The sequence below is a fragment of the Rattus norvegicus genome, chromosome 5 (assembly GCF_021556685.1).
Source record: "Rattus norvegicus strain SHRSP/BbbUtx chromosome 5, alternate assembly SHRSP_T2T, whole genome shotgun sequence".
NCBI lineage: Eukaryota > Metazoa > Chordata > Mammalia > Rodentia > Muridae > Rattus > Rattus norvegicus.
In genome coordinates this window covers 153,698,396-153,722,514 of record NC_141538.1, presented here as the reverse complement: position 1 = coordinate 153,722,514, position 24,119 = coordinate 153,698,396, and the positions used below count along the sequence as shown (strand labels likewise).

At 51.1% G+C, this 24,119-nt stretch overlaps 1 protein-coding gene across 4 annotated transcripts in view; it reads left to right on the top strand.

Moving 5' to 3' along the window:
• Nipal3 (NIPA-like domain containing 3) overlaps positions 1-22,620 on the top strand; it is a 38,371-nt gene extending 15,751 nt beyond the window's left edge. Inside the window, exons 5-13 of one of the 4 annotated variants that reach the window (XM_087550836.1) lie at positions 1,344-1,403; positions 4,428-4,573; positions 7,668-7,764; positions 8,636-8,771; positions 10,250-10,338; positions 11,646-11,709; positions 13,451-13,545; positions 15,108-15,139; positions 18,703-22,620. In XM_087550836.1, the coding sequence (XP_087406962.1) occupies positions 1,344-1,403; positions 4,428-4,573; positions 7,668-7,764; positions 8,636-8,771; positions 10,250-10,338; positions 11,646-11,709; positions 13,451-13,545; positions 15,108-15,124 (704 nt within the window). In that variant the 3' untranslated portion in view covers positions 15,125-15,139; positions 18,703-22,620. 4 annotated transcript variants of the gene reach the window in all.
• Positions 22,621-24,119: the final 1,499 nt, after the last annotated feature.

Here is a 24,119-nt window from a genome sequence, read left to right as displayed (position 1 = left end):
TAAGGTGGTTTGAATGTCTCTAGTTAAGGCAAGTCCTTTGGCCATCCCCACCCTCCTCTGTGGTCCTCTGGATTATTTCCAGCATTCAAGCCTCCACGCAGCCCCATTGATATAGTTACGTCCTTGTCTGTGTTCTGCCTACTGCTGGGGTCTCCAAAGACCCCTGGGACCTACACTCACAGTGAGGCATAAGTGACCGAGTGGCCAACACTGTGTATAGGAGTCTTTGCTTTCAAATAAGTAACCAAATTTTTCAAACTTAGATGCCAGGGATGATGGCCTGGTTGGTACCAGGCCCTGGTTCTGAACCCCGTTACCATGATAAATTAATTAAGTAGGATGAATTGTGCCAAGATGGGGGGCAGCGGTCAGCCATTGGATATCAAGGGGTTCTTTGGGCCACAGAGGCCACCCAGTGAGAAATAAATTAACACAGTCATCTCACCCACTGGCTACCCATGAGTTTTCTGTCACTGTTCAGTAACGAGTCATTTCATTGTGAGCATTTACTGTGTGATAAATGATTTACATATAGAATCTTATTGAACTGTAACTCAGAGTAGTAGTAGTTTTCAGTGGGGTTTGAGGACCGACTCTGGGTGGGAAGTGAATCAGAGAGGAAGGTGTCAATGGGCGTGGTCACTGAGACCCGAGAGAAGGGCCCCTCTCTCAGAGTTTGCTGAGCTGAACGGTGTAGGTATATCTGCCTAGCCATGGCCTCACCCGTGGCCACCTGAACGTATATGACAGAATCTGATGCAGCCGGTCCCAGACCACCTCCTCATAGAAGACTGCCACTCAGGAGGTGACTTACCCAGGGTCACCCAGCCAGGAGAGGCAGAGCTGGGCCAGTAATAGACATTCACAGTGGCTGCCAGGCCTGCCCAGTAGGATGATGCAGGAGCTTAAGGCTGTGACCCTGCAGTAGTCAGGGAGGGACAAGCATCATGGGAGAGAGAGGATGCGGTGGAAGAAGAAAACTCCAGCTTTCACAGTCCTGAGTTCAAATCTTGCCCTCTCACATCAGCTTCACCCCTTTTGCCTCAGTATCCCCATTTATCAAATAAGACTAACAGTAGTACTCGCCTCTCAGGGTGAACATGCCAAAAGTCACACCTGTAAGTTACGCCTTGCACAGTGGACGCTCTCCGCCCAGGGCCCTGGTTTATGAGCACTCCCACAGAAGGTTCTGGAAGGTCCCCTCTTCCAGATAGGGTGGCTGAGGCTGAAGGGGAGCAAGCTTCAAAGATCTCAGAACATGTGCAAGTGGGAGAGTGTGGGTGAGAGGCGCCCTCTGCCTGGCAACAGCCTCACTCCTTTTCTCTGTGCTTGGCTTTTTCCAGCAAGCGCCATCATCGGAATCATATTCATCAAGGAAAAATGGAAACCTAAGGACTTTGTGAGTAAGTCTCTGATGGAGCCCCTACCCTCCACCCGTTCCACCCCTCCATCCCCACCTCAGCTCATGGAGCAATGCTCTGCACCCACTTGCCTCTGGGTTCCTTGCTCCTGGGATGCTATGTTAAAGAACCCACGCTCACCCACACATCAGAATTGTCAGTGGCCCAGTAGAAAATTATCCTTCCTTCATTCCCTGCAGTCAATACTGCTAGGGCCTTTGTTGTTGGAGACTTAGAAAAACCCAGTGACAGGCACACACGCCCCCCTCCCTGATGGAGCTTCAATTCCACGGGCGTCAAACCTAGAAGCCAGAAACTCGTAGTTCATTATGAATAAAGTTGAACTTGAACTCGAAGCCCAGGGAACCTGCTCACAGTCCCCCCCAAATACCCTCCAGCACAGATAGACCTGGGCCTGGTCCCCAAGCCCCATGGTAACATCTGGGCTTACAGAGTTAAGGTATTGGCCCAGAAGTATTGTCTCACACTATTTAGAAGCACAGAATGGAGAAAGAAGATGGAAGTCACCATGTTTCATTTCTTTTTTTTTTTTTTTTTTTTTTTTTTTCGGAGCTGGGGACCGAACCCAGGGCCTTGTGCTTGCTAGGCAAGCGCTCTACCACTGAGCTAAATCCCCAACCCCCATGTTTCATTTCTTTATAGATAATTCTGACCAATTGAGAACCATGGACCCCATAGATCAAGGGGGGCTTAGTGTTGTTAATCGAGGCCCCCCATGGGACACCAGTCACACTGTGTCCTAGGTGTGACAATAGGGCCATGGAGTCTTGCTCTCAGGAGACTGTAGTCTAATGTGAGTACAGTGTGCTAGCCCACAGCTGGTCAGGTCTAATCTGGACCTTCCCATTGGAGTATGACAGGGAAGAGGCACAGGACTCGACCCCTCCGCTCTGTCCTGGGTCCCATTGATGGCTCCCAGCCGGCCTCGGGACAGACTAACAACGGCCCCAAGGCTGTTCCTTACAAGTAGGTTAAGTAGCGGGTTGGAAAGGGACAAAGTCATTCTTAAATTTACCCTTTGGACTTTGAAGTTTGCTTTGGGAGTTTCATTTCCTTCTTAGCTTGCCCATAAAGGGATTCTAGGTTGGCGCTTCCCGGTAAAACACACGCAAGAGCCGCCATGCAGGGGCTGCGGGTATGGCTGAGCGGGAGAGCTTACCCTGTACTCAAGGTTCTGGGTTCCACTCCCAGTACTGAAACCCCAAAAAGTGAACATAGTTTCACACACACACACACACACACACACACACACACACACACACACCCAGCATGGCTACAAAACATTAAGAGTAACCAAGAACACAAACAGAGCCTTACACCAGGGTTCTCAGCACAGTAGCAAACTTACAATTATGAAGTAGCGATGAAATAATTCTATGGCCAGAGGCCACCCTCACCACGAGGAACTGTATTAAAGGGTGGCAGCATTAGGAAGTTTGGGAACCACTGCCTCACAGGACACTGATGTGAGGTTACCAAAGGCCCTTTGGAAAGCCATGCCACAGTAACCACCAAACCAAACATCACCTACCTGGCAGTCCAGGTTCCAGTGCAAATCTTATACTCAGTAGAACCTCACACAGACACGAGCATCCACGGTAGCATAGCCAACCAAGGCCACAACCCAAGGCTGCAGACAGTGTCCAGCAGTAATACAGTGGACACTTGGGTCACTGTCACATGGGCCACTGCTACGTGGGTAAGAGTGAATGGGCCCAGATGGCACAGGACACAGCCGGACCTCACAAACACCTGCTGAGTGACCCAGTGAGAGCCCACAGGTCCAAGTCTACAAAAAGCCAAAGCAGTGGACACCCTCAGCGCTGCTCAAAGCGGGGCCATGCTACCCTGTTGTGGGCTGTGGGAATTGGAGTGCTCCTGAGGCCTCCTTTTCTGAGTTGGGTGCTAGGTACATGGAGGTGGTGCCTCTGCTCACTTTGAGAATCCTGCTAGCACTTCCTGAGTTAGCAGTTTTGTTAAGTTTTGTTTTTGTTTTTTGTTTTGGGTTTGTTTGGTTGGTTGGTTTTCCAAGACAGGGTTTCTCTATGTAGCCCTGACTATCTTGGAACTCACTCTGTAGATAAGGCTGGCCTCAAACTCAGAAGCCCTCCTTCCTCTGCCTCCCAAGTGCAGGGGTTAAAGGCGTGTGCCACCACAGCCGGTTTTGTTAAGATTTTTAGAACAGCATTTAAGGGAATGGATGTGTGCAAAGTTCATGATACACATGTGTGAAGAGGCCCTCATGCACCACCTACAATAACATGATAAAAATACTCCGGGCATGATGTCACACACCTGCGACTTCATACAGGTGACGTGCAAATACACACTCATACACAGAAATAAAAATAAATCTTAAAACAATGGGCTGGAGAGACGACTCAGTGGTCAAGAGCACTGGCTGCTCTTGCAGAGGACCTGAGCTCACAACCATCTGAAACTCCGTGTAACACCCACATAAAATAGATTTTAAAAAATTCTTATAAAATTAATCAAATCAAGTAAGTTAACAGTATATTAAACACACATACCTAAAGGGGACCTGGACAGATGGCTCAGTGGTTAAGAGTATTTAGTGTTCTTGTAGAGGACCTGGGTTCAATCCCCAGCACTGACATGTGGCTCACAACTGTCTATAACTCTAGTTCCAGGGGATCTGATGCCCTCTGACCCCCAAAGGCACCAGGACTCTCACTGCTGCTTACTGCCCTGCTCCGTGTGTGGCTTGTTCAGCCTGCTTTCTTATAGAACCTCGAGCCCCACCCACAATGGGCTGGGCCCTCCCCATCAATCTCCAATGAAGAGATTGCCTACAAGCTTGCCTACAGACTGATCAAACTGCTGCATTTTCTCAATCGAGGTTCCCCCACTTCAGATGACTCTAGCTTGTGTCAAGTTGACCTAAAAGTAGCCAGCACACAGGCACACAGGCCTGACTTGCTAAGACCTCTCCTATGCACCTAGCCCATGCCTGAGCCTCTGACTGTCCCCCATGCTTCTCCACAGGGCGCTACGTCTTATCCTTTGTTGGCTGTGGTCTGGCGATCGTGGGCACCTACCTGCTAGTGACGTTTGCACCCAATAGTCATGAGAAGATGACGGGCGAGAACATCGCCAGGCACCTTGTGAGCTGGCCTTTTCTCCTGTACATGGTGAGTGAAGGTACCATCCTTCTGCTTGGACATGAGCTTACAGGGACATGCTTGGGTCACATGACATGCTGGTGCCCCATCTGCCAGCCTTGGGTCTTGAGAGGGCTGTGAAGGTGTGTGTACAACCTGTGTCTATGAAGGGCGGGGAGCAAAACAGAAATTCTGGTTAGCTATCTCTGGGAGGTAAGATCAGGATGTGCGTTTTATTTCTGCTCTGTCTTTCTATAGCCAAAATTTCGCCAACATGCACCTAATTTTATCTTCATTTTTTTTGGTTTCATTTCCTAGAGATGAAACCTAGGAATCCACATATGCTAGGCAGGTTTTCCTGATGAGCTACACCCCTGGTCCACTCTTAAAATTGAACTTACTAAGTTGCCCAGGCTACTCTTAAACTTGTTGTGTAACCCAGGCTGGCCTTAAGGTCTTGCTCCACCTGCCTCACTGGTGAGACACGAAGAGTCATTATTTCAGGTAACAGCTGAAAACTGAGGAGTTACACACACACACACACCACACACCACACAGACACACCACACACACACACACCACACACACACACCACACACACACACACCACATCTCACACACACACACCACACACCACACACACACACCACACACACCACACACACACACACCACACACACACCACACACACACACACCACATCTCACACACACACACCACACACACACACCACATCTCACACACACACACACACACTCCACATCTCACACACACACACATACACACACCACACACACACTCACACACCACACATCACACATCTCACACACATACACCACACACACCACACACCAACACATCACATACCACACACACACCACACACATACAACACACACATACCACACACACAGCACACACACACACCAACACCACACACACAGACACACATCACATACACACACCAACACACCACATACACACAACACATATACAACACCACACACACACACCACACACACATACACATACCATACACCACACACATAGACACACACCAACACACCACACCACACACACACACAGCCTCAGGAGTGTTACTGTGTTAATCTGAGTATACCTGATTGGGTAACCATGTGGAATCCTGTATGACTTCTCCCTAACACAAGGCTCACCTTCAGACTGATCACAGCCTGTGACAGGTAGGTAAGACACCCACTGGGACGGAGAGCAGGACTCAGCAGACAAGGAAGACCTGGAGTTAATGGTCTCCGGTTAAAATCTTTCTCACCCTGGAATACTCATTATTGCTCTCCTGTTGGTTTTGGGAATGAGTGGACTTTAGTGTGGGTTTGGGGCTGGAAAGGGAGCCTCGCCATTATTATGATTTCCTGCGTCAGTGTTGCTGGGTGCTGGGTCTGACCCCCTTAGCGGACATGCTGCCAGGCGTCTAGGCCTTTGAGGGGAGAAGGGGCACTGGTTGCTGGTAGGCAGGTCAGCCTTCTCAAAGTGCAAGCTTAGAACTCGCTGCTGGGGGGTTGCTGTTACTGAAGCAGCTTTGCTGTGCAGGGCTTTAGGCTTCCAGCCCAGACAGCGTGCTCTACTGGGAAAGAATATGGGCCCGGAGTCAGGTCGCTCATGTGGCTGGGTGGGTTGTAATGGTCCCCAGCTCACAATGCTATGTTGGTGTGAGGACTGCATGGTTCTGCTCTCGGTCTCAGTGGGTGTGTCTTACCTAGCTGTCACAGGCTGTGGTCAGTCTGTAAGTGAGCCAGCCTTGTGTTAGGGAGGAGTCCTACAGGATTCCACATGGTTACCCAATCAGGTATACTCAGATTAACACGGTAACACTCCTGAGGCTCTGTGTGTGTGTGTGTGTGTGTGTGTGTGTGGTGTGTGTGTGAGTGTGAGTGTGTATGTGTGAGTGTGTGTATGAGTGTGTGAGTGTGTGTATGTGAATGTATGTGTGTATGTGAGTGTATGTGTGGTGTGTGTGAGTGTGAGTGTGTGTATGTGTGTGAGTGTGTGTATGAGTGTGTGAGTGTGTGTATGTGAATGTATGTGTGTATGTGAGTGTATGTGTGTGTATGTGAGTGTATGTGTGGTGTGTGTGTGTTTGAGTGTGTGTATGTGTGGTGAGTGTGTGTGGTGTGTGTTAGTGTGAGTGTGAGTGTATGTGAGTGTGTGTGAGAGTGTGTATGGTGTGTGTGTGTGTATGGTGTGTGTATGTATGGGGTGTGTGTGTGAGAGTATGTATGAGAGTGTGTGAGAGTGTGTGAGTGTGTGAATGTGAGTGTGAGCATGTGTGAGTGTGTGTGTGTGTGTGTGTGTGTGTGTGTGTGTTGTGTACATGGTGGCCATGCTGAGCACTAGCTGTTGCTCTGTAAATGGAGTCATCTCTATCGTGCAGAGGTCACAGCAGAGGTTTGGGAATGGTTGGACCTCTCCATGTCACATAAGCAATTTAGAGACAGATGCAATGACAGCCTGAATCTCCCAAGCTCACTCAGTCTCCCCACATAGCCCAGGCTAGCCTACAACTCCAAATTCTCCCCAGCCCCAGGATTTCAGGCATGGACCGCCACACCCAGCCATTGCCTTCCTCTTTCTGCTCTGGGAGCTGTGCCCAGCTGAGGCCAAATGGCTCCTGGAGTGAGTGTCTCATTCTGGGGTGGCCTCTTGCTTTTTTGTTGGTTTGGTTTGATTTTGGGGAGAGTGCTAGATATAGAGCCCAGGGCTTGTCCTAAAAAGTCCCTTAAAAAAAAAAAAAACACTTTTTACTTTCTTCTCCTGAGATCTAAGTTACCCAGGCTGGCCTTGAAGTCACCATGCAGCCCAGGCCGGTCTTGAGCTCTCAACCTCCCTACCACAGCCTCCGTTTTAAGTGTGCCAGTGGGCCCAACAGGTGCCTTCCTCTTTCTTTTTTCTTTTTTTCTTTTTTTCGGAGCTGAGGACCGAACCCAGGGCCTTGTGCTTCCTAGGCAAGCGCTCTACCACTGAGCTAAATCCCCAACCCCGCCTTCCTCTTTCTCTACTCAGCCACACACACTCAGGGCTCGGTTGGGCCAGGGGACACACACTGAGTTCCCGACTAAACGCTTTGTGATCACTGGTGTCCTCCGCAGCTGGTGGCCATCGTCCTGTTCTGCCTGCTGCTGTACTTCTACAAGGAGAAGAATGCCAACAGCATCGTGGTGATTCTCCTCCTGGTGGCCCTGCTTGGTAAGCGGTGTCTGGATCATGGTGCTCATGTGGCTGTAGGCTCTGGCTACAGCAAGCGTCCAGAATTGAAGTCCAAACGTGGGGGTGGGGGGACCTCAAAGAGTGCTGTCTGCGGCAACATAAAGCTGAGCAGACACAGGGTCAAGAGCCACATGAATGTGGGCAGTGACCCAACAGGCACAGAAAGGACACAGGGTGAGTGAGATAGGTGAGGTCAGAGGTCACCTCAGAGCACCCCCCGAGCCATCCAGCAGCTGCTCAAGACCTCTAGAAGAGCAGCAAGCGCTCTTCACCTCTGAGGCATCCCTCTAGCCCCTAAACCCATTTAAAGAATATTTTTTAAAAGGGGGTGAGAGGATGACAGCAGTGTATGCTTTTAATCCCAGCACTCAGGAGGCAGAAACAGGATGATCTCGACCTGAGTTCAGGGACAACCTGGTCTACAAAGTGAGTTCTGGGACAGCCAGGGCTACTCAAAGAAACCGTGTCTCAAAAAAACGAACAAACAAAAAAGTACTTGTGACTGAGGATTACGAAGCCCCAATTCCTGAGTTCTTTCCCGACCTATTTTCCTGAGAGTGTCATCAAGTTGATGCTCAGGGGAAATTCGTGTGTCCCCACTCCCTGCCACACAGTCTGGGGACAGAGCCCTGAACTTGCTGCCCATTAAGATACAGGCAGGTGATGTTGGGAAATAGCTCACTTTCCTTCCTTTGACTTGTCCGCCCAGACACGGGAGTCCTGGGCAAGGAAGACCTATTCAGTGGTGTCTTCTTACCACTTCTTCCCTCCACCTCTGTCCCCATCCGTTCAGGATCTGACTCCTCACGTTCTCTTGAGGCCTCCCCCACCCCTTGCTTACTCTTCACAGGTTCCATGACGGTGGTGACAGTCAAGGCTGTGGCGGGGATGCTGGTGCTGTCTATCCAAGGCAACCTGCAGCTGGACTACCCCATCTTCTACGTGATGTTCGTGTGCATGGTGGCCACCGCCATCTATCAGGCCACGTGCGTCATGTTTCCTCCACTCTTGGCCTAAGTCCGATGGGTTCCGAAGTTATAGGGGGGCCAGAACACACAGACAGCCAGTTTAGCATCTGGGGGGGAGATGAGCTGAGGGGGGGAGCTGCCCCTCCCCCACCTCCTTGCCCTGAATGCGCTTCTGCCTCACAGTATGAGGAACAGCCTCACAGTATGAGGAACAGCCTCACACTCCCTGTCATATGCCCTATGGGGACTTGAGGAGAATCCTTGTAGTCACCTAAGAGGCACGTTCTTGTCATTTGTCCTTGAGACCTCTCCCTGATCCTCACAGGGAGAAGTGTGCACACTCTTTTCTCCCTCTGAGCCCAGGTGATGTGAAGCTCTGTAATCCTGAGGCTTCTGTCCTGTCCCCTCTGAGTCCTGCCAGCGGCACTCCATGATGGTAGGTGACAACCTGAGTCACCCTGACGGTCTCCAGGTGGCGAATAAGGCTGAGCCGGCCTGAAAGTCAGGTTCCTGGCTCTATTCCTGGGTTCAGCATCCACCAGCCACTTGACCTAGAGGCCATAGCAGCCGCTCCTGCTGCTGCTGCTGGTGACACCTACCTTCCCGTCACCTATGCTCACAGCACCTTCTTGGGGGGACACAGAAATGTTATTGTCTGTCCCAGGCTGGGCCCCTCTGCTCCTCCGGTCCTACCCAGCTTTTCTGGGGCTCAGCTTCATTCTCTGAGACCCACAGGTCTGCCTGAAGTGGCCCACACGTGGTGTCCACACACAGCGTCAGCTTGGTCACTACTGTCGTCCTGATTATGACTTTTAGCCCTTCAGTACCATTATTGCCCTCCCACAGGGAATCCCTGCTCAGTCCACAGCTCCGTGCTGTGAGGTCAGGATCACGTAGGCAACCAGGGGCTCCTGCCACCTCTGGTCTCCCAGTCAGGACAGCCCCCCAGCACCCAGAGCCACTGTCCTTCTCACAGCTCTCGGGGACTTAGCCCATGCACAGGTGGTTAGCTGAGTGGTTAGTGTTCACGTGGGCAGCTATGCAGTGGCGCCAACTAGAATGTCAACAGAGAGAGGTTCCCACACGAAGGTGGTGTCTGTCACGGACTTAGAGACTAGGAACAATGCTGACCTCTCCCTTCTCCTGTTCATTGCAGTAACCACTAAAGTATGTGTTCTAATATTAACAACATTACAATGTTGGGCTGGGTGTGACAGGCGTTGGGAGAGAGCCCTGGGATGTGTGGACCCAGGAGCAGCTCTGTTCTGTGAGGTGGGGATCAAGGATGGCAGTGGCCAGAGGCACACAGGCAGAGAGAGGCACACTACCTGTCTGTGGGCCAGGTACAGGCCCCAGACCTTGAGATACAGGGTACCCTGTAAGAGGGAGAGGCCATTCTTACAGACCTAGAAACCCTCCCCTGTGCCTTACCTTACAACCCCAAGTTCCGCTCTTCTCCCCCTCAGCCCACTGACCCCAATGCCTGTGTGTTGCAGGTTTCTGAGTCAAGCCTCTCAGATCTACGACTCCTCCTTGATCGCCAGTGTAGGCTACATCCTATCCACCACGGTGGCCATCACAGCAGGTAAGAGTAGCCCTTTATTGGGTTTCTGTCTCCTGCCTGAGGGGTTGGGGGCCTACCGCTCAGGTGATTCTGTCTGGTTCCGCCCTGAGCTTCTGTGGAGGGTGTGGAATTTAGACATGGAGCCTTGCCATCCAGTAGACTTATGCCAACTGTAGGGCTCAGGGAATTTCTCCGAGGCTCAGTCTTACACTCAAACAACCCTTCCCTTCTAGAGTTGCAACATGTCCAATCAGCCCCTGGTCCTCCTGCCTGTGGGTCCGTGGCTGGGCTTCCTCCTCCCTCAACAGTTTTGGCTGGGGCTGGATTCCGTTGGTAGAGTGCTGGCTTAGCGCACACGAAACTCTGGGATCCAGTCTCCGTGCCGTATTAACCAGCTTCTGGCTGTGCGTGTCTGTCATCCAGCACTTGGGAAGCAGAAGCAGGAGAATGAGAAGTCCAGGGTTGGGGTTGGGGATTTAGCTCAAGGCCCTGGGTTCGGTCCCCAGCTCCAAAAAAAAAAAAAAAAAAAAGAGAGGTCCAGGGTCATCTAATAAGGAGTCTGAGGCCAGCCTAGGCCACATGAGACTGTCAAGAAAGCAGTGCAGGGAAGACAAAGGAAGAAGCTAACCACAGGGATGGCGGCTGGAGCCTGCAATCCCAGCAGTTGGGAAGCTAAGGCAGGAAAATCATTATGAACTGTGGCTAATGGTGGGAGATGTGATTGGAAGCACATATGAGAACTTTGCTATTTGGAACAGTTTTGGGTTTTGTGTGTGTGTGTGTGTGTGTGTGTGTGTGTGTGTGTGTGTGTGTGTGTGTGTGTGTGTAAGGTTTTTTTTTTTTTGTTCTTTTTTTTTTTTTTTTTCCCAGAGCTGGGAACCGAACCCAGGGCCTTGCGCTTCCTAGGTAAGCGCTCTACCACTGAGCTAAATCCCCAGCCCCGTAAGGTTTTTTTTGACAGAGGGTTTCTCTGTGTATCCTTGGCTGTCCTGGAACTCGCTCTGTAGACCAGGCTAGTCTCGAACTCTGATCCGCCTGTCTCTGCCTCCCGAATGCTGGAATTAAAGGCTTGTGCCATCACTGCACAGCTGAAACAGTTTTAATATCATCCCAAAAGACTGCTTGTTGGTTTGTTTGTTTTAATATGGAGATAGACAAGCCTGAGAGAGCTGGCAGAGAAGACTGTCTGCCTCCAAATGTTTTAAGCCTAATGTTTCTGGTCGCTTCAGTGCCCTGTAGGGGAGAGCATATAGCCAGAGTGTAGCCAGCTGGGCACAGGACAGATCTGGAAATGGTTACCGTCTTTTCTCTCATTTGCTGCTGTGCAGGTGCGATCTTCTACCTGGACTTCCTCGGGGAGGAGGCTCTGCACATCTGCATGTTTGCACTGGGGTGAGTCACACCCCGTCTAGCCAGGACTCGTGGGAGCCTCCCTCCAGGCCTTGCCCCTGGCTTATTGCCTCAGCCCTGGTCCTGGAGTTGGGGGAGCATCAAGCTGGAGGATGCTGACCCCCACAGTGAGCAGCTTGCTCCCTCAAAGCCTTGCATCCTTCTCTCCCCTTGTCATTTCTAAAATCAGGTAAATCTAACTCACAGGGCGAGAAGCCAGATGGTAGAGACTTGGGATGGCGGAGCATAAGGGAAGAGGGAAGACGGGGCTGGGGCTCATTTGATAGAGGTTTGCCTGGCATGCTCAAACCCTGCGTGCCATCCCCAGCCTTGTGGCACACATTTGCCAACACTCAGAAGGTGGAGGCAGGAGGATGAGAAATTCAAGGTCACCCTCAGCTGCATAGAACCTCGTAGATCAGTGATTCTCTACCTGTGGATCACAACCCCTTTGGAGTTCAAAGGGCGTCACATATCAGTCATCCCCCATATCAGATATTACATCATGCTTCACAGCAGCAGCAAAATCACAGCTACGAAGCAGCAATGAAATAATTTTATGGTTGGGGGTTACTAAAGGGTCACAGTGTCAGGAAGCTTGCGAACCACTGTCTTAGATAGAAATCTTTTGATCTTGACCTGGGAGGGGATCATACACAGTTAATATAAACATTGATCTTTCTTCTTGGATTCATACATTCCTGCATGTACATCTCACCTTGGTTTTGAGAAATGGCTTGTCTACAGACACAGAAAGAAGGGAAAAACCAAGTGGGGTAGCGCACACCTTCAATCCCAGCACTGGGGGTGGCAGGTGGAGCAAAGCAGGTAACTGTGCATTCCAGTCAGCCTGGGCTATGAGACAGCAGAGTCCAGGCCGGCCAGAGCAACACGGTGAGACTGACACACACGTTCTCTCTCTCTCTCTCTCTCTCTCTCTCTCTCTCTCTCTCTCTCTCTCTCTCCCTCTCTCTCTCTCTTTCTCTCTTTCTTTCTCTCTCTCTCTCTCTCTCTCACACACACACACACACGCACACACACACACACACAGTCACAGAGGTTGGGGTGGAGTGGGGGGCGGGGAGAACACTTGAAGACAATCCAGCTCCTGGGGGAGTTGGACTAAGAGATACAGGATTTCACAGTGTTCATTGATTTCGCTGGACTTGTATACTGTCTGCATTCAAGTCATAAAGAATTGTTTTAGTTTAAAAAAAAAACCCAACTTTCAGGCTGGAGAGATGGCTCAGTGGTTATGAGCACTGACAGTTCTTCCAGAGGTCCTGAGTTCAATTCCCAGCAACCACATGGTGGCTCACAACCATCTGTAATGGGATCTGATGCCCTCTTCTGGTGTGTCTGAAGACAGGGACAGTGTACTCACATACATGGAATAAATAAATATATCTTTTTTTAAAAAAAAGAAAAGAAATACAACTTTCTAAAAGGCAAGCTTCTGAGAATGCTGGCTGGGGGGCAGTGCATGAGCCACACGCTTCGAATCGTTTCTCCTGGTGACTCTAGTCTACCCTGAATCCAGCTCTTGGGGACTAGATGTGTAACCCACACACACACACTCACCTCCAAGTCATCTGTTATTACTCAGGGCGTCTGTCCCTTGCTAGTGGCAGGCCCCGCCATCTCAGCCCTCTTCTCGGCCTGCCCTTTGCCACTCTCCCTTGAGTCCCCTCCTCGTGGTTGCCCCTGGCCTCACTTCTCTTCCTCTCCTGTGTCCTGTCTTCAGGTGCCTCATCGCCTTCCTGGGCGTGTTCCTAATCACTCGGAACAGGAAGAAGGCCATTCCCTTTGAGCCTTATATTTCCATGGACGCCATGCCAGGTAACAACAAACTCCCCTGTGTCCCGCCGGCCGCCCCTGTACAATGACTACTGCTTAGTGTTGGAAACTAGACAGTCAGCGCTGGGCAAGGCGCAGAAAGGGTGTGCTGTGGTGTGAGTTCTAGCCCTGTCCTTTGTCGGTTTGTATCTCTTCTAATCAAGAGGAGGTGATGGCCGAGGCATCTCAGTCGGCCTTGAGAACCCCTTGCCAGTTCCCCAGTCTGACCCAGGCTCTTCTAAAGAAAGCCCCGATTCACACTGGGTGCGTTTCTAACCAGCTTTGAGCCTACGGAGACAGAGTGCTCATAGAGGGGAAGACACATGAATGAATTCCAACACCATGACCTCGCTCCCGGACCACTTTCCCAGGGAACTGAGGGCTCACACTGAGAACGCAGCCTCAAAGAAGTTCAACACTAGCGAGAAAAAATACCAGTCACCCAAATGCAAGGCGATAGGGAGGAGCAGGGCTTGTAGTGAGATAGAAAAATCAGAGTCGGACAGTTAAGACTGGACCAGCCTGGATTAGGTTGGCGGATGTAACTTCTGCCCACTAACATTACTCCTCGAACCCAAAATAGTCTTTATTATCAATGTATTAAGATGGGCCTCTCTGCAATTATTTCCGGGGCAACCCCAGACAAGACAGTGGTGCTTGGTAAAGGGTGAGGAGCTGAACCACCCCACAGAGGGTTTCAGGGAACACGGTCTGCCTTAGTGCATTGAGCAACATATATCGTGGAAGCCTATTGGCTGCGGTTGGTTAGCACCCTACCTCCGATTGGATAGTGGGAGCTCATACCACCAGGGTCTGTATGCGGAAGAATCACATTTAAAAAAAAAATCACATGGAGAATTCAGGCTCCTCTGTGGACCAGCTCCCAGCTACTCAGGCTACTTCAGAACTCAGTGTTCTGACCTCAGGCGCACAGTGTGCCACGTAGGCTGCCCGCCAGGCCATGCGTGCATTTTCTCCTACGTTGCTCTACAACACAATCACACATTCCTCAGTCACGTAATCTGTGGGGAAAGCATGAACACAAACATCAGACACATAAAGTACTGCCTAGCCAAGAGCAGTGTTTAAACGTTCCCAGTGCCACGTACCTGTCATCCCGGCTTTTGGGAGGCCGAGGCAGGAGGATCATGAGTTCGAGACCAGCCTGGGCACCGTAGCAGCAGGACCCAGGTTTGAGGCTTTGATGCCACGACCCAAGTGTGTTCTCAGGACTGATTGACGTGCTCCCATGCCGAGTGGCCCCAGCCGCATTCGCTTACTGGTTTGTTTGTTTGTTTTATCTTGCTCCACTAAAGCTGCTGCCATCTGTCCTGCTTGCTGTGGCCAGCCTGCCTGAGCAGGACTAGAGAACCCCAAGTCAGCATTTGCATTTGACCCAACTCAGCCACGCGTGGATAAGCGCAGAGTGGCTGAGTGGGACCCTGAGGTTTCTCCTGGCAGTTGAGGGCTCGGGCTGTGAGTGCGTGGACTGTGTTAACGTCGAACCTGGCTGCTCAGACGCCTTTTCTGCTTATTTCCTTGTTTCTCTGCTGTGTTCCGGATAGATGAGGGCGCTGGATAGCTGAATCCCAGATAGGTGAGGTGTCAACTCCGTGTGTGCGAGTATGTGTATGTCCCCGTGTGTCCGTGTGTTTACAAACCGTGCATCTGTCCATACACATGTTCCTGTGTACATACGTGTAGATGTATTTTTCTATGGGAAGTAGGGGGCGATATCAGCTGATCTAGACACCAGGATTGTGGCCAGTTTGGAGGTATGGCTCTGGTACCTCATGACCATTAGGAAATGAGGCGTTGAAGAATGGAGACCCTGTCCTGTTGGCTGTTGAGACAGTCCTACTGGACACAGAGTTCACATAGCCTGGCTCAGATTCAAACTCTGCCACCTTCCCACTGTTCAGTGTGTTGAGGCCACTCATCCTCAAGCATAAATGGGGAACTCCTTATTGGTGGGTCATGGGCCGCATGTGTCAAGGATTCTAGCACAGTGCCTGGAATATGGTAGATGCCTGATTAACTTTGCCTTTGTTTCCATTTTTGTGTTAAAAAATGTTAAAGTTTTGGGGCTAGGTAGATGGCAAGGTACGTAAAATACTTGCTATGTACTATGAGGACAAACACACACACACATACACACACACACACACACAGAATGTAGCAGCATCTGTAGCACTTGCAGGAGCAGTACACAATCACATAGACACACACACAAACATACACACACAAAATCCAGCCTAGCATCTGTAACACTTGCACTGGCAGGGTCAGTATACACACACACACATACACACACACAAACATACACACATACATACACTCACACATATACACACATATACACATACACACACACACACACACAGCCCAGCCTAGCATTTGTAACACTTGCACTGGCAGGGTCAGTATACGCACACACACACACACACACAAACATACACACATACATACACTCACACATATACACACACACACACACACACAGCCCAGCCTAGCATTTGTAACACTTGCACTGGCAGGGTCAGTATACGCACACACACACACACACACAAAGCCCAGCCTAGCATCTGTAACACTTGCACTGGCAGGGTCAGTATACACACACACACACATACACGCACACAAACATACACACATATATACACTCACACATATACACACATATACACATACACACACACACACACACACAAAGCCCAGCCTAGCATCTGTAACACTTGCACTGGCAGGGTCAGTATACACACACACACACACACACACACACACACACACACAAACATACACACATACATACACTCACACCCATACACACATATACACATACACACACACACACACACAAAGCCCAGCCTAGCATCTGTAACACTTGCACTGGCAGGGTCAGTATACACACACACACACACACACACACACACACACACACAAAGCCCAGCCTAGCATCTGTAACACTTGCACTGGCAGGGTCAGTATACACACACACACACACACACACACACACACACACACACACACAAAGCCCAGCCTAGCATCTGTAACACTTGCACTGGCAGGGTCAGTATACACACACACACACACACACACACACACACACACACTCAGTATTTCAGCAGTTGGCTGCCTTAGTCACCAATAGACCCACTGCTCCGGTCCCTTGCTTTCTCTGGTCTTGTGGTCTGACTTTTGACTGTCTAGTTTGGTGTCATGACAGACCACTGGCTTCTGTTCAAGGGGTCTTCAGGATACGTCACAGTTGGAGGGACTCGATATGCCAAGGCCCCAGAACCTTCCTAAATGGATAAAAAACAGAAAGCAGCCCCAGGCATCAGGATCAATGGAGCCTCCACTGACTCTGGTGTCCCTGGCTCAACAGAAACCATTTCTCAGAGCATCACAGTAGGGCCACACTCATGCTACATAGACCACATACCATGTCTGAACACAGGCCCAGAATGAACACGGTCTTGACCACGGCAGAGCAGAGGGGCCGAGCCCAGCCTAGCTTGAGCACCGGTCAGTGCTAACTTGCCACACCCGAGTGTGTCCAGTCTTCTAGCACAGATTCAGCAAGGCTCTCAGGCACAGAGGTTCACCTGCTTCCTAACCGTCAAATCCAAAGCAAAGGCTGGCCTTCCTGAACCCTCCTCAGGTCCTCCAATGCAAACCTGAGACCCCCGATAAGTCCTCCTAACATCCAACGTCCTACAGGGTGAATCCGCACTCCTCAGACTCTTGTGGACTGGCAGGATAAGGCTGGAGGTACTCACACAGTTCAAAGCTACGCAGAACTCTGTAGCCCTGGAGGCTAACTCTCCCCTGAGCTGCAGACATCTTTACCTGCCCCACCACACCCCTGAGCCCAAAAACATAGACTTCTTCTATTTTTGAGATGGGGTCTTCTGTAGCCCAGGCTGGACTCTCTATATGACTGAGGATGGCCTTGAACATCTGAACCTCCTGCTTCAGGCTGCAGGCTCTGGTACTAAGTCCGGGCCGCTCTTTAACCCTGTGTTGTAGGCGGGCTACTCTGCCTCTTGAAGCCTGCTTTATTACCCAGGAAATGAGAGTAGTAGTTTTTCTCTGCCCTGGCATTGTTTAATGATTAAGTCCAATCTGCAGGGAGACGACAGTATACCACTGCAGTTAAGATCGTGGGCTTTAGAGTTTAAAACTCCCTTGTGCTAAACACTGTCCCTGCCTCTCAGCAGCTCTCAGGGCTCTGAGAAGTTACCTCCAGCTGTATCTAGTCCTTCTCCATGGCCCTAAGGATCAGATGAAACAAAACCGGGTGAATGTCTAAAACAGGATATGTTGCCGTCCAAATCCCCCACACACCTCCGCCATGACTGCCAGTGTTGGTCTCCGTTGGTGTGTTAGCCCAGGGAGGGCAGAGGCGTGTCAGGAAGTGAGAGGACAACTGTCATCATCCTTCACCGGAGACACTTGGCATTTAGTTAGGAAGGGTGTTGGCCCCAAGTGATCAGGTGCCCCTGCCTGGGAGGACTGTAGAAGACAGTTACGGAACCGGAAGATTGAATTCTTTACGCCAGGCATGGAGATGCATGCCTATACCACAGATGTGGGAGGCCAAAGGAGGCCAGCCTGACGGCCATAGAAAGTTCCAGGGCAGCCAGGGTGACATAGCGAGACCCTGTCTCTAAACAGTAACACAGCAGTAACAGCAGCAACAAAAACTAAAGTAGGCGCTTTGCTTCCCCTAAACGTGGATTTAAAACCAACATCAGTGTGTCCTAGATCGTGGGAATCCCACCTCCCCCTGCAGAAAGATCTGGAATGTTAAGGTCAAAGATCAAACACTCCCTCCGTCCATCACAATGTTGGGTCCAGGATGCAGAAGTCCCCCTATTTATTTCCTCAATGGTAAAGAAGATGGCTCCCGGGTTAATTCAACAGCAAAGTAGTGGCATCTATCACACCCAGGGCACTGTTCTGTCCTGTCCACCTGCCACCCTGGACACACACACTCCTCCTTCCGGTGTAAACCTGAGTACTTCTTCTCCATCTGAAGCATCTGGGGATCAGGGATGCGCTTGTTCAGCCCCTGAGTTCTGGTTGGTCTGTGGGAGAGAGGGAAGTGCAGCGTCCCTTCCTACACGATGACCGGGGACACGGGTGTCATTTCAGGTATGCAGGACATGCACGCGAAAGGGATGACCGTCCAGCCTGACCTCAAAGCTTCTTTTTCCTACGGAGCCTTGGAAAACAATGACAGCATTTCCGAGATCTACACCCCGGCCACACTGCCCGTCATGCAGGAGGAGCACAGCTCCAGAAGCACCCCTGGGGTTCCCTACCGCGTCCTGGAGCACACCAAGAAGGAATGATCTGCCTCCCTCGGGGGGTGTAACTGCCCATAGACCACCCATCCTTCCACTCTTCGTTGTTCAAACTGCCTTTCAAGTATCCTGGTTTGAAACGGAGAACTCTGTGCAAGATGACCTTGGGAGACCCCCGTTTCTGGCAGAGAAGCCATTCAATGACCTTGGCCTTGGAAATTTCAAATAGTGGCGGAAGTATCCCAGGTGGGCTGTGTGGCCGGCTAAGCCAGTGGGATTTGGAGCCATTTTACCTGCTTGGGCAGTCAGTGGGTTATCAGGTAATGGTCACAAGCTTCCACACACTCCTTGGAGTGAAAGCAAGACAGAGTGAGCCTGCTCCCTCTTTGCAAACCGAGCAAAAGGCTGGAGGACTTCCACAGTCGGTCTTCCCCTACCCGGCACGCATGTCTCAGCTCGACCCGTTCACTCACAATTCTATAGCTCTGAGAATATTGCTGTCCCTCTGCCAGGCTCAGCAGGGCCAACCCTGCGTGGAACAAACTGTCGTTTGTACCTGGCTGGGGTACATGGGCCTTCCATCACCTGAGCCCTTCTGTGAAGACCCGGCAGCGTCTGCTGGCTCCATTCCAATCCTTGGAGATTTTTTTTTTCCATTGCTCCCTCCCTCTAAAGAAATCAAGAGGACAGAGGTGGAGGAGGACAGGCACAAGGGCGGGGGATGTGGGGGAGAGCTAACTTCAGCCCTCTCTGTTTCCAACTGGTAAGAAAAGTTCCTGTGACTCTCTTGTCCAGCCCTAGAGGATGTGTGGAAACTCTCTGTAGGACAAGCTACTCTGGCTCCTGCACATCCGGCTCCTGAGAAGAGTCCAGAGCCTCCTGCAGGTCCACTTCAGCCTCCTCCTCCCCCTCCCCCTCCTCCTCTTCTCCCTCCCCCTCCCCTTCCCCCTTCCTCCTCCTCCTCTCCTAACCTTCCACTAGCTAAGCCTCAACTGCCGGTTCACAGCCCAGTTCAGGCAGAGCAGAGCAGGCATTTTCACACACAGGTCTGCAGCTTCCTTCCTGGGTAGCCTCCCCCTCTTCCTCCCCGACTTCCCAGCCAATGTACAAAGGCTTGCAGGCTTTGACAGGCATTAGAATTCCAGAGGAGTTTGTTTAAAATGTAAGTTCCTAGCTCCAACTGTAGTGACCTGGATCCGTGGGCCTGGAAGGGGACCCAACAGCCTGCATCCTCACAGGAGATCTGAGCCCCAGAGAGCTTACCCCCTCAGAAGCCTTCTCTTATGGGCCACTAACTCCCAAAGGACCACACAGCCCTGCCAGAAGGTTTAAACCTCCAGTTCCTGGCCCTCTCAGGGCCCTGTAGACAAGCTTGATGGCCCCGTCGGACCTGTGGCAGTCCTTCCACAGTGAACACCACTCAAAAGTGGCAGTGTTAATAGGTCAGTGTTGATATGCCGTCCTCGGCACGGTTCTTCACGCCCAAACAGTGCTCTGACTTCAGAACTCTGCCATCTGCTACAGAGCCTACCACCACTTCTGTATTTCGTCTTGACCATGTCTGTATTGTAGCTCTCATGCCTGAGGTTGAAATGGACAGAGGAAGGGCTCTTCAACTCCCTCCAACAGCAGTAGGCCCTGGTAATTTTCTTAGGTTCTGGGAGCCATTTTATCCTATATCTCACCCCAGAAAGCTATAAGCATTACACATAGTTCTGCCCTCCAGGACTGCAAGGGGACACACCCATGCCAGGAACGGTGGGCAGGGCAGGCTGTGTGGCCGAGAGGCAGAGTCACAGAGGCTTGCCAGATAAGGCCATAGGTGTTCAGGTTAGAGACAATTTCTGTGCTTCATGCTGGAAATAGAGCTAAGATTAAAGAGGGGGTGATCGCACCACCACCACCACCAACTCCCCCCTCCCCCCGCTGCCACCGCAAGGAAATGGGCAGCTCTGGAAAAGTCAGAGCTTGGAGCCAGGATTGCCAAAGAGCCCAGGAGAGTGATAAGAAATGAGCATCGAAAGACAAGCAATGGACGTCAAGCACAGTGGCTCGCACCGTGACCCCTGCTCTTGGGTGACATGTTTTTTCTTTTATTTTTTTCTTTACATTTCAAATGTTATCCCCTTTCCCCGTCTCCTGTCCATAAGCCCCCTATCCCATCTCCTTCCCCCTTCTATGAGGGTGTTCACCCACCCACCCACCCCTTCCCAGGTGACATTCTTTTCTTCAGGAGGATTGCGACAAATTCTAGGCTAACCCAGACCACCAAGCGAGACCCCATCTCAAAACAAGATTAGCAGCGAAGATAATCATGAAAGAGGCAAGATTAGCTGGCAGAGGCATGGGAGGGCATGGGAGCTACTGAAGAGACATGAGGAAGAGCGAAACCAGGTCAGCGCCTATTGGAAAGGAGACCCCATCTGTGGCAGGAGAGAAAATGGAGCAACGCGTCACCTTTCAGGGTCAGGCTCCAGGCCCCTGAAAACAAAGACTTAAAGCTTCTGTTCTGGTAGCTGGAAGGAATTGGGAAGCGGGCCGTGTATGCAAAGAAGTGAGCAGGGAGGTTGTTTCCGTGTGGCAACCCGGGTGGGCAGCCATTGTTTTAGCATGGTATGTATGCCCAGCCTCATTCCCCCTTTCCCTCTTCCTCCCATGGGCTGTTTAGCCCTGGCCAGCCTGAGAGACAGGTGCACTGTAACTGCATGTGATGCAGAAGGCATGGGAGCGCCACCCAGGAACAGCTTCCTGGGGCCTGGGAAGCTCGATGGCTTTCAGGCTGGGGAGTAGCCACCATCATACAAGCAGAGCCATGAGGGGTGAGCAGAAAGGCCTTTGAGCTCCTGAGTGGAGATGGGGCAGTGGGAGACCAGAGTTCCCAGTCTGTCCTAGACGCCCTGCTTTGCCCCGGGTGTCACTGGATTGTCCGCTCACAGCAGGGCTGCCCTGTTGTTAGAATGAGGAAGGGAGAGACCAACTGTCTACCCACAACCCCGTTTCCCCTCGTGGCTCTGACATCACCCACCCACCCCCATCCTTCCCACCCACACCCTGAAGACAGGCATTCAGTCTGTAGCCCAGGCTGGTCTTGAAATCTCAATCCTCCTGCCTCAGCCTCTGGAATGCTGGGATTATGGGTGTGGACTACTGTGTCCGGCTCCCATCTGAACTCCCCTGGCCACACTAAATGCCACACGGCCTCTCTCCCAGCCACAAGGCACCTCCAACAGGGTCATCAACCATGAGTTAAACTTCATTTATTCGCTTGTCTTCCTCCCGACCCCCACACTCCGAATCTCTGTTCCGTGGGTTGGGTTCCAGGTTCCAGATCAGACATTAGAACAGATGTTCTTGTGAACTGCTGCTTTCAGAGGGGGAGGCCTGACCCCACACGGTGGCCAGATGGCACCTTCACTTTCAGCACTAGGGTTTGGAGTTCAGCGTGGACCTGAGTACCAGTGGGGAGGGGAACTTGGGACCCCTCCCCGTTGCCTTTCCAGTGGGCCTAGCCAGCTTGAGGTGGCCATCGAAGAAGGACTGGGCCCTGCACACCCTGCAGTCTCACTGATTTCAAATGTGACCCAACTCTAACTGACACTGAAACCACCATGTAAATGAAGTCACTCTAGAGCATAGTCTATGTAGACGCTTATATTTTGTTAACGTCACAACTAATAGAGCATGTGTTATTTTGCAAAAGTGTGTATACTGTGTGCAGATAACATTGCGAAGCGGTATTTAATTAAAAATCCAAGTGGTACTTGTAGAGTTCGAGTCCTGTGTTCTGCAAATACTTCAGCAGCTGTCTGGTAGAATGGTCGATGTCATTTCTACCTAGTCATCTACACGTGGTTGCCCATTCTAAACATGGCTAGTGTGCCTGAGAAACTAATTGTGTACTGTGTGTGTGCGTGTGCGCACACGTGAACACATGCATGCCCACATGCATGCCCACGAGTGGAATTCAGTTGTCTTTCCCCCATCTGGCATCAAGCTCGGGTCATTGGGCTTGGCAGTGAGTATCCTTACCTGCTGAGCCATCTCACTGGCTCCAAAATGTTCTGCCACTGAGCCATACCCCCGTCTGGTTCCTCTCTGTTACTGCACTAAAGCACCAGGGGCAAAGCAACGTATGCAAGTCTGTTTATTTTGGCTTATGGCTCTAGAGGGGTGAGAGTCCATCATGGTGGGGAGGCAATGGCAGTAGGAACAGGAAGCTGAGTCTGTACACAGGAAGCAGAGAGAGCAAACAGGAGGTGGGGCAAAGATATAAAGCCTTTCTTCTAGCAAGGTTCCAGAACCTCTCCAAAGAGCACCCAACTGGGGACCAGGAGTTCAAATATCAAATATTTCTGTCAAATTACTACAACTCCTAAGTCTCCACCTCCTCCTCCTCTTCCTCCTCTCCTCTTCCTCCTCTCCTCTTCCTCCTCTCCTCTTCCTCCTCTCCTCTTCCTCCTCCTCTTCCTCCTCCTCTTCCTCTTCCTCCTCCTCTTCCTCCTCTTCCTCCTCCTCCTCTTCCTCCTCTCCTCTTCCTCCTCCTCTTCCTCCTCTTCCTCCTCCTCCTCTTCCTCCTCTCCTCTTCCTTCTCCTCTTCCTCCTCCTCTTCCTTCTCCTCCTCTTCCTCCTTCTCTTCCTCCTCCTCCTCTTCTTCCTTCTCTTCCTCCTCCTCCTCTTCCTCCTTCTCTTCCTCCTCCTCTTCCTTCTCCTCCTCTTCCTTCTCCTCTTCCTCCTCTTCTTCCTTCTCCTCCTCTTCCTTCTCCTCTTCCTCCTCTTCTTCCTTCTCCTCCTCTTCCTTCTCCTCTTCCTCCTCCTCCTCTTCCACCACCACCACCACCACCACCACCACCACCACCACCACCACCACCACCACCACCATTCATTGTAGAATAAATTCAGCTTTATGTAGACAAAGATTGTGCCTGATACATAAGCCCCCTTCTGCTATGGTTGTATTAAATCTCAAAACAAGGGCTGGAGAGATGGCTCAGTGGTTAAGAGCACTGGCTGCTCTTCCAGAGGTCATGAGTTCAATTCCCAGCAGCCACATGGTGGCTCACAACCATTTATAATGGGATCTGATGGTGGTGTGTCTGAAGAGAGCTACAGTGTACTCATATACATAAAAAAAAACAAACTATTAAAAATCTCAAAACACACCAAGCAGAATGTGATCTGGTACAAGCAAGTACGGGCCAAGAGACAGAACGTTCTCTCTCATTGTGACACCACGAGGTGTTCACTCCTAGAACAGGCTGTTCTCTG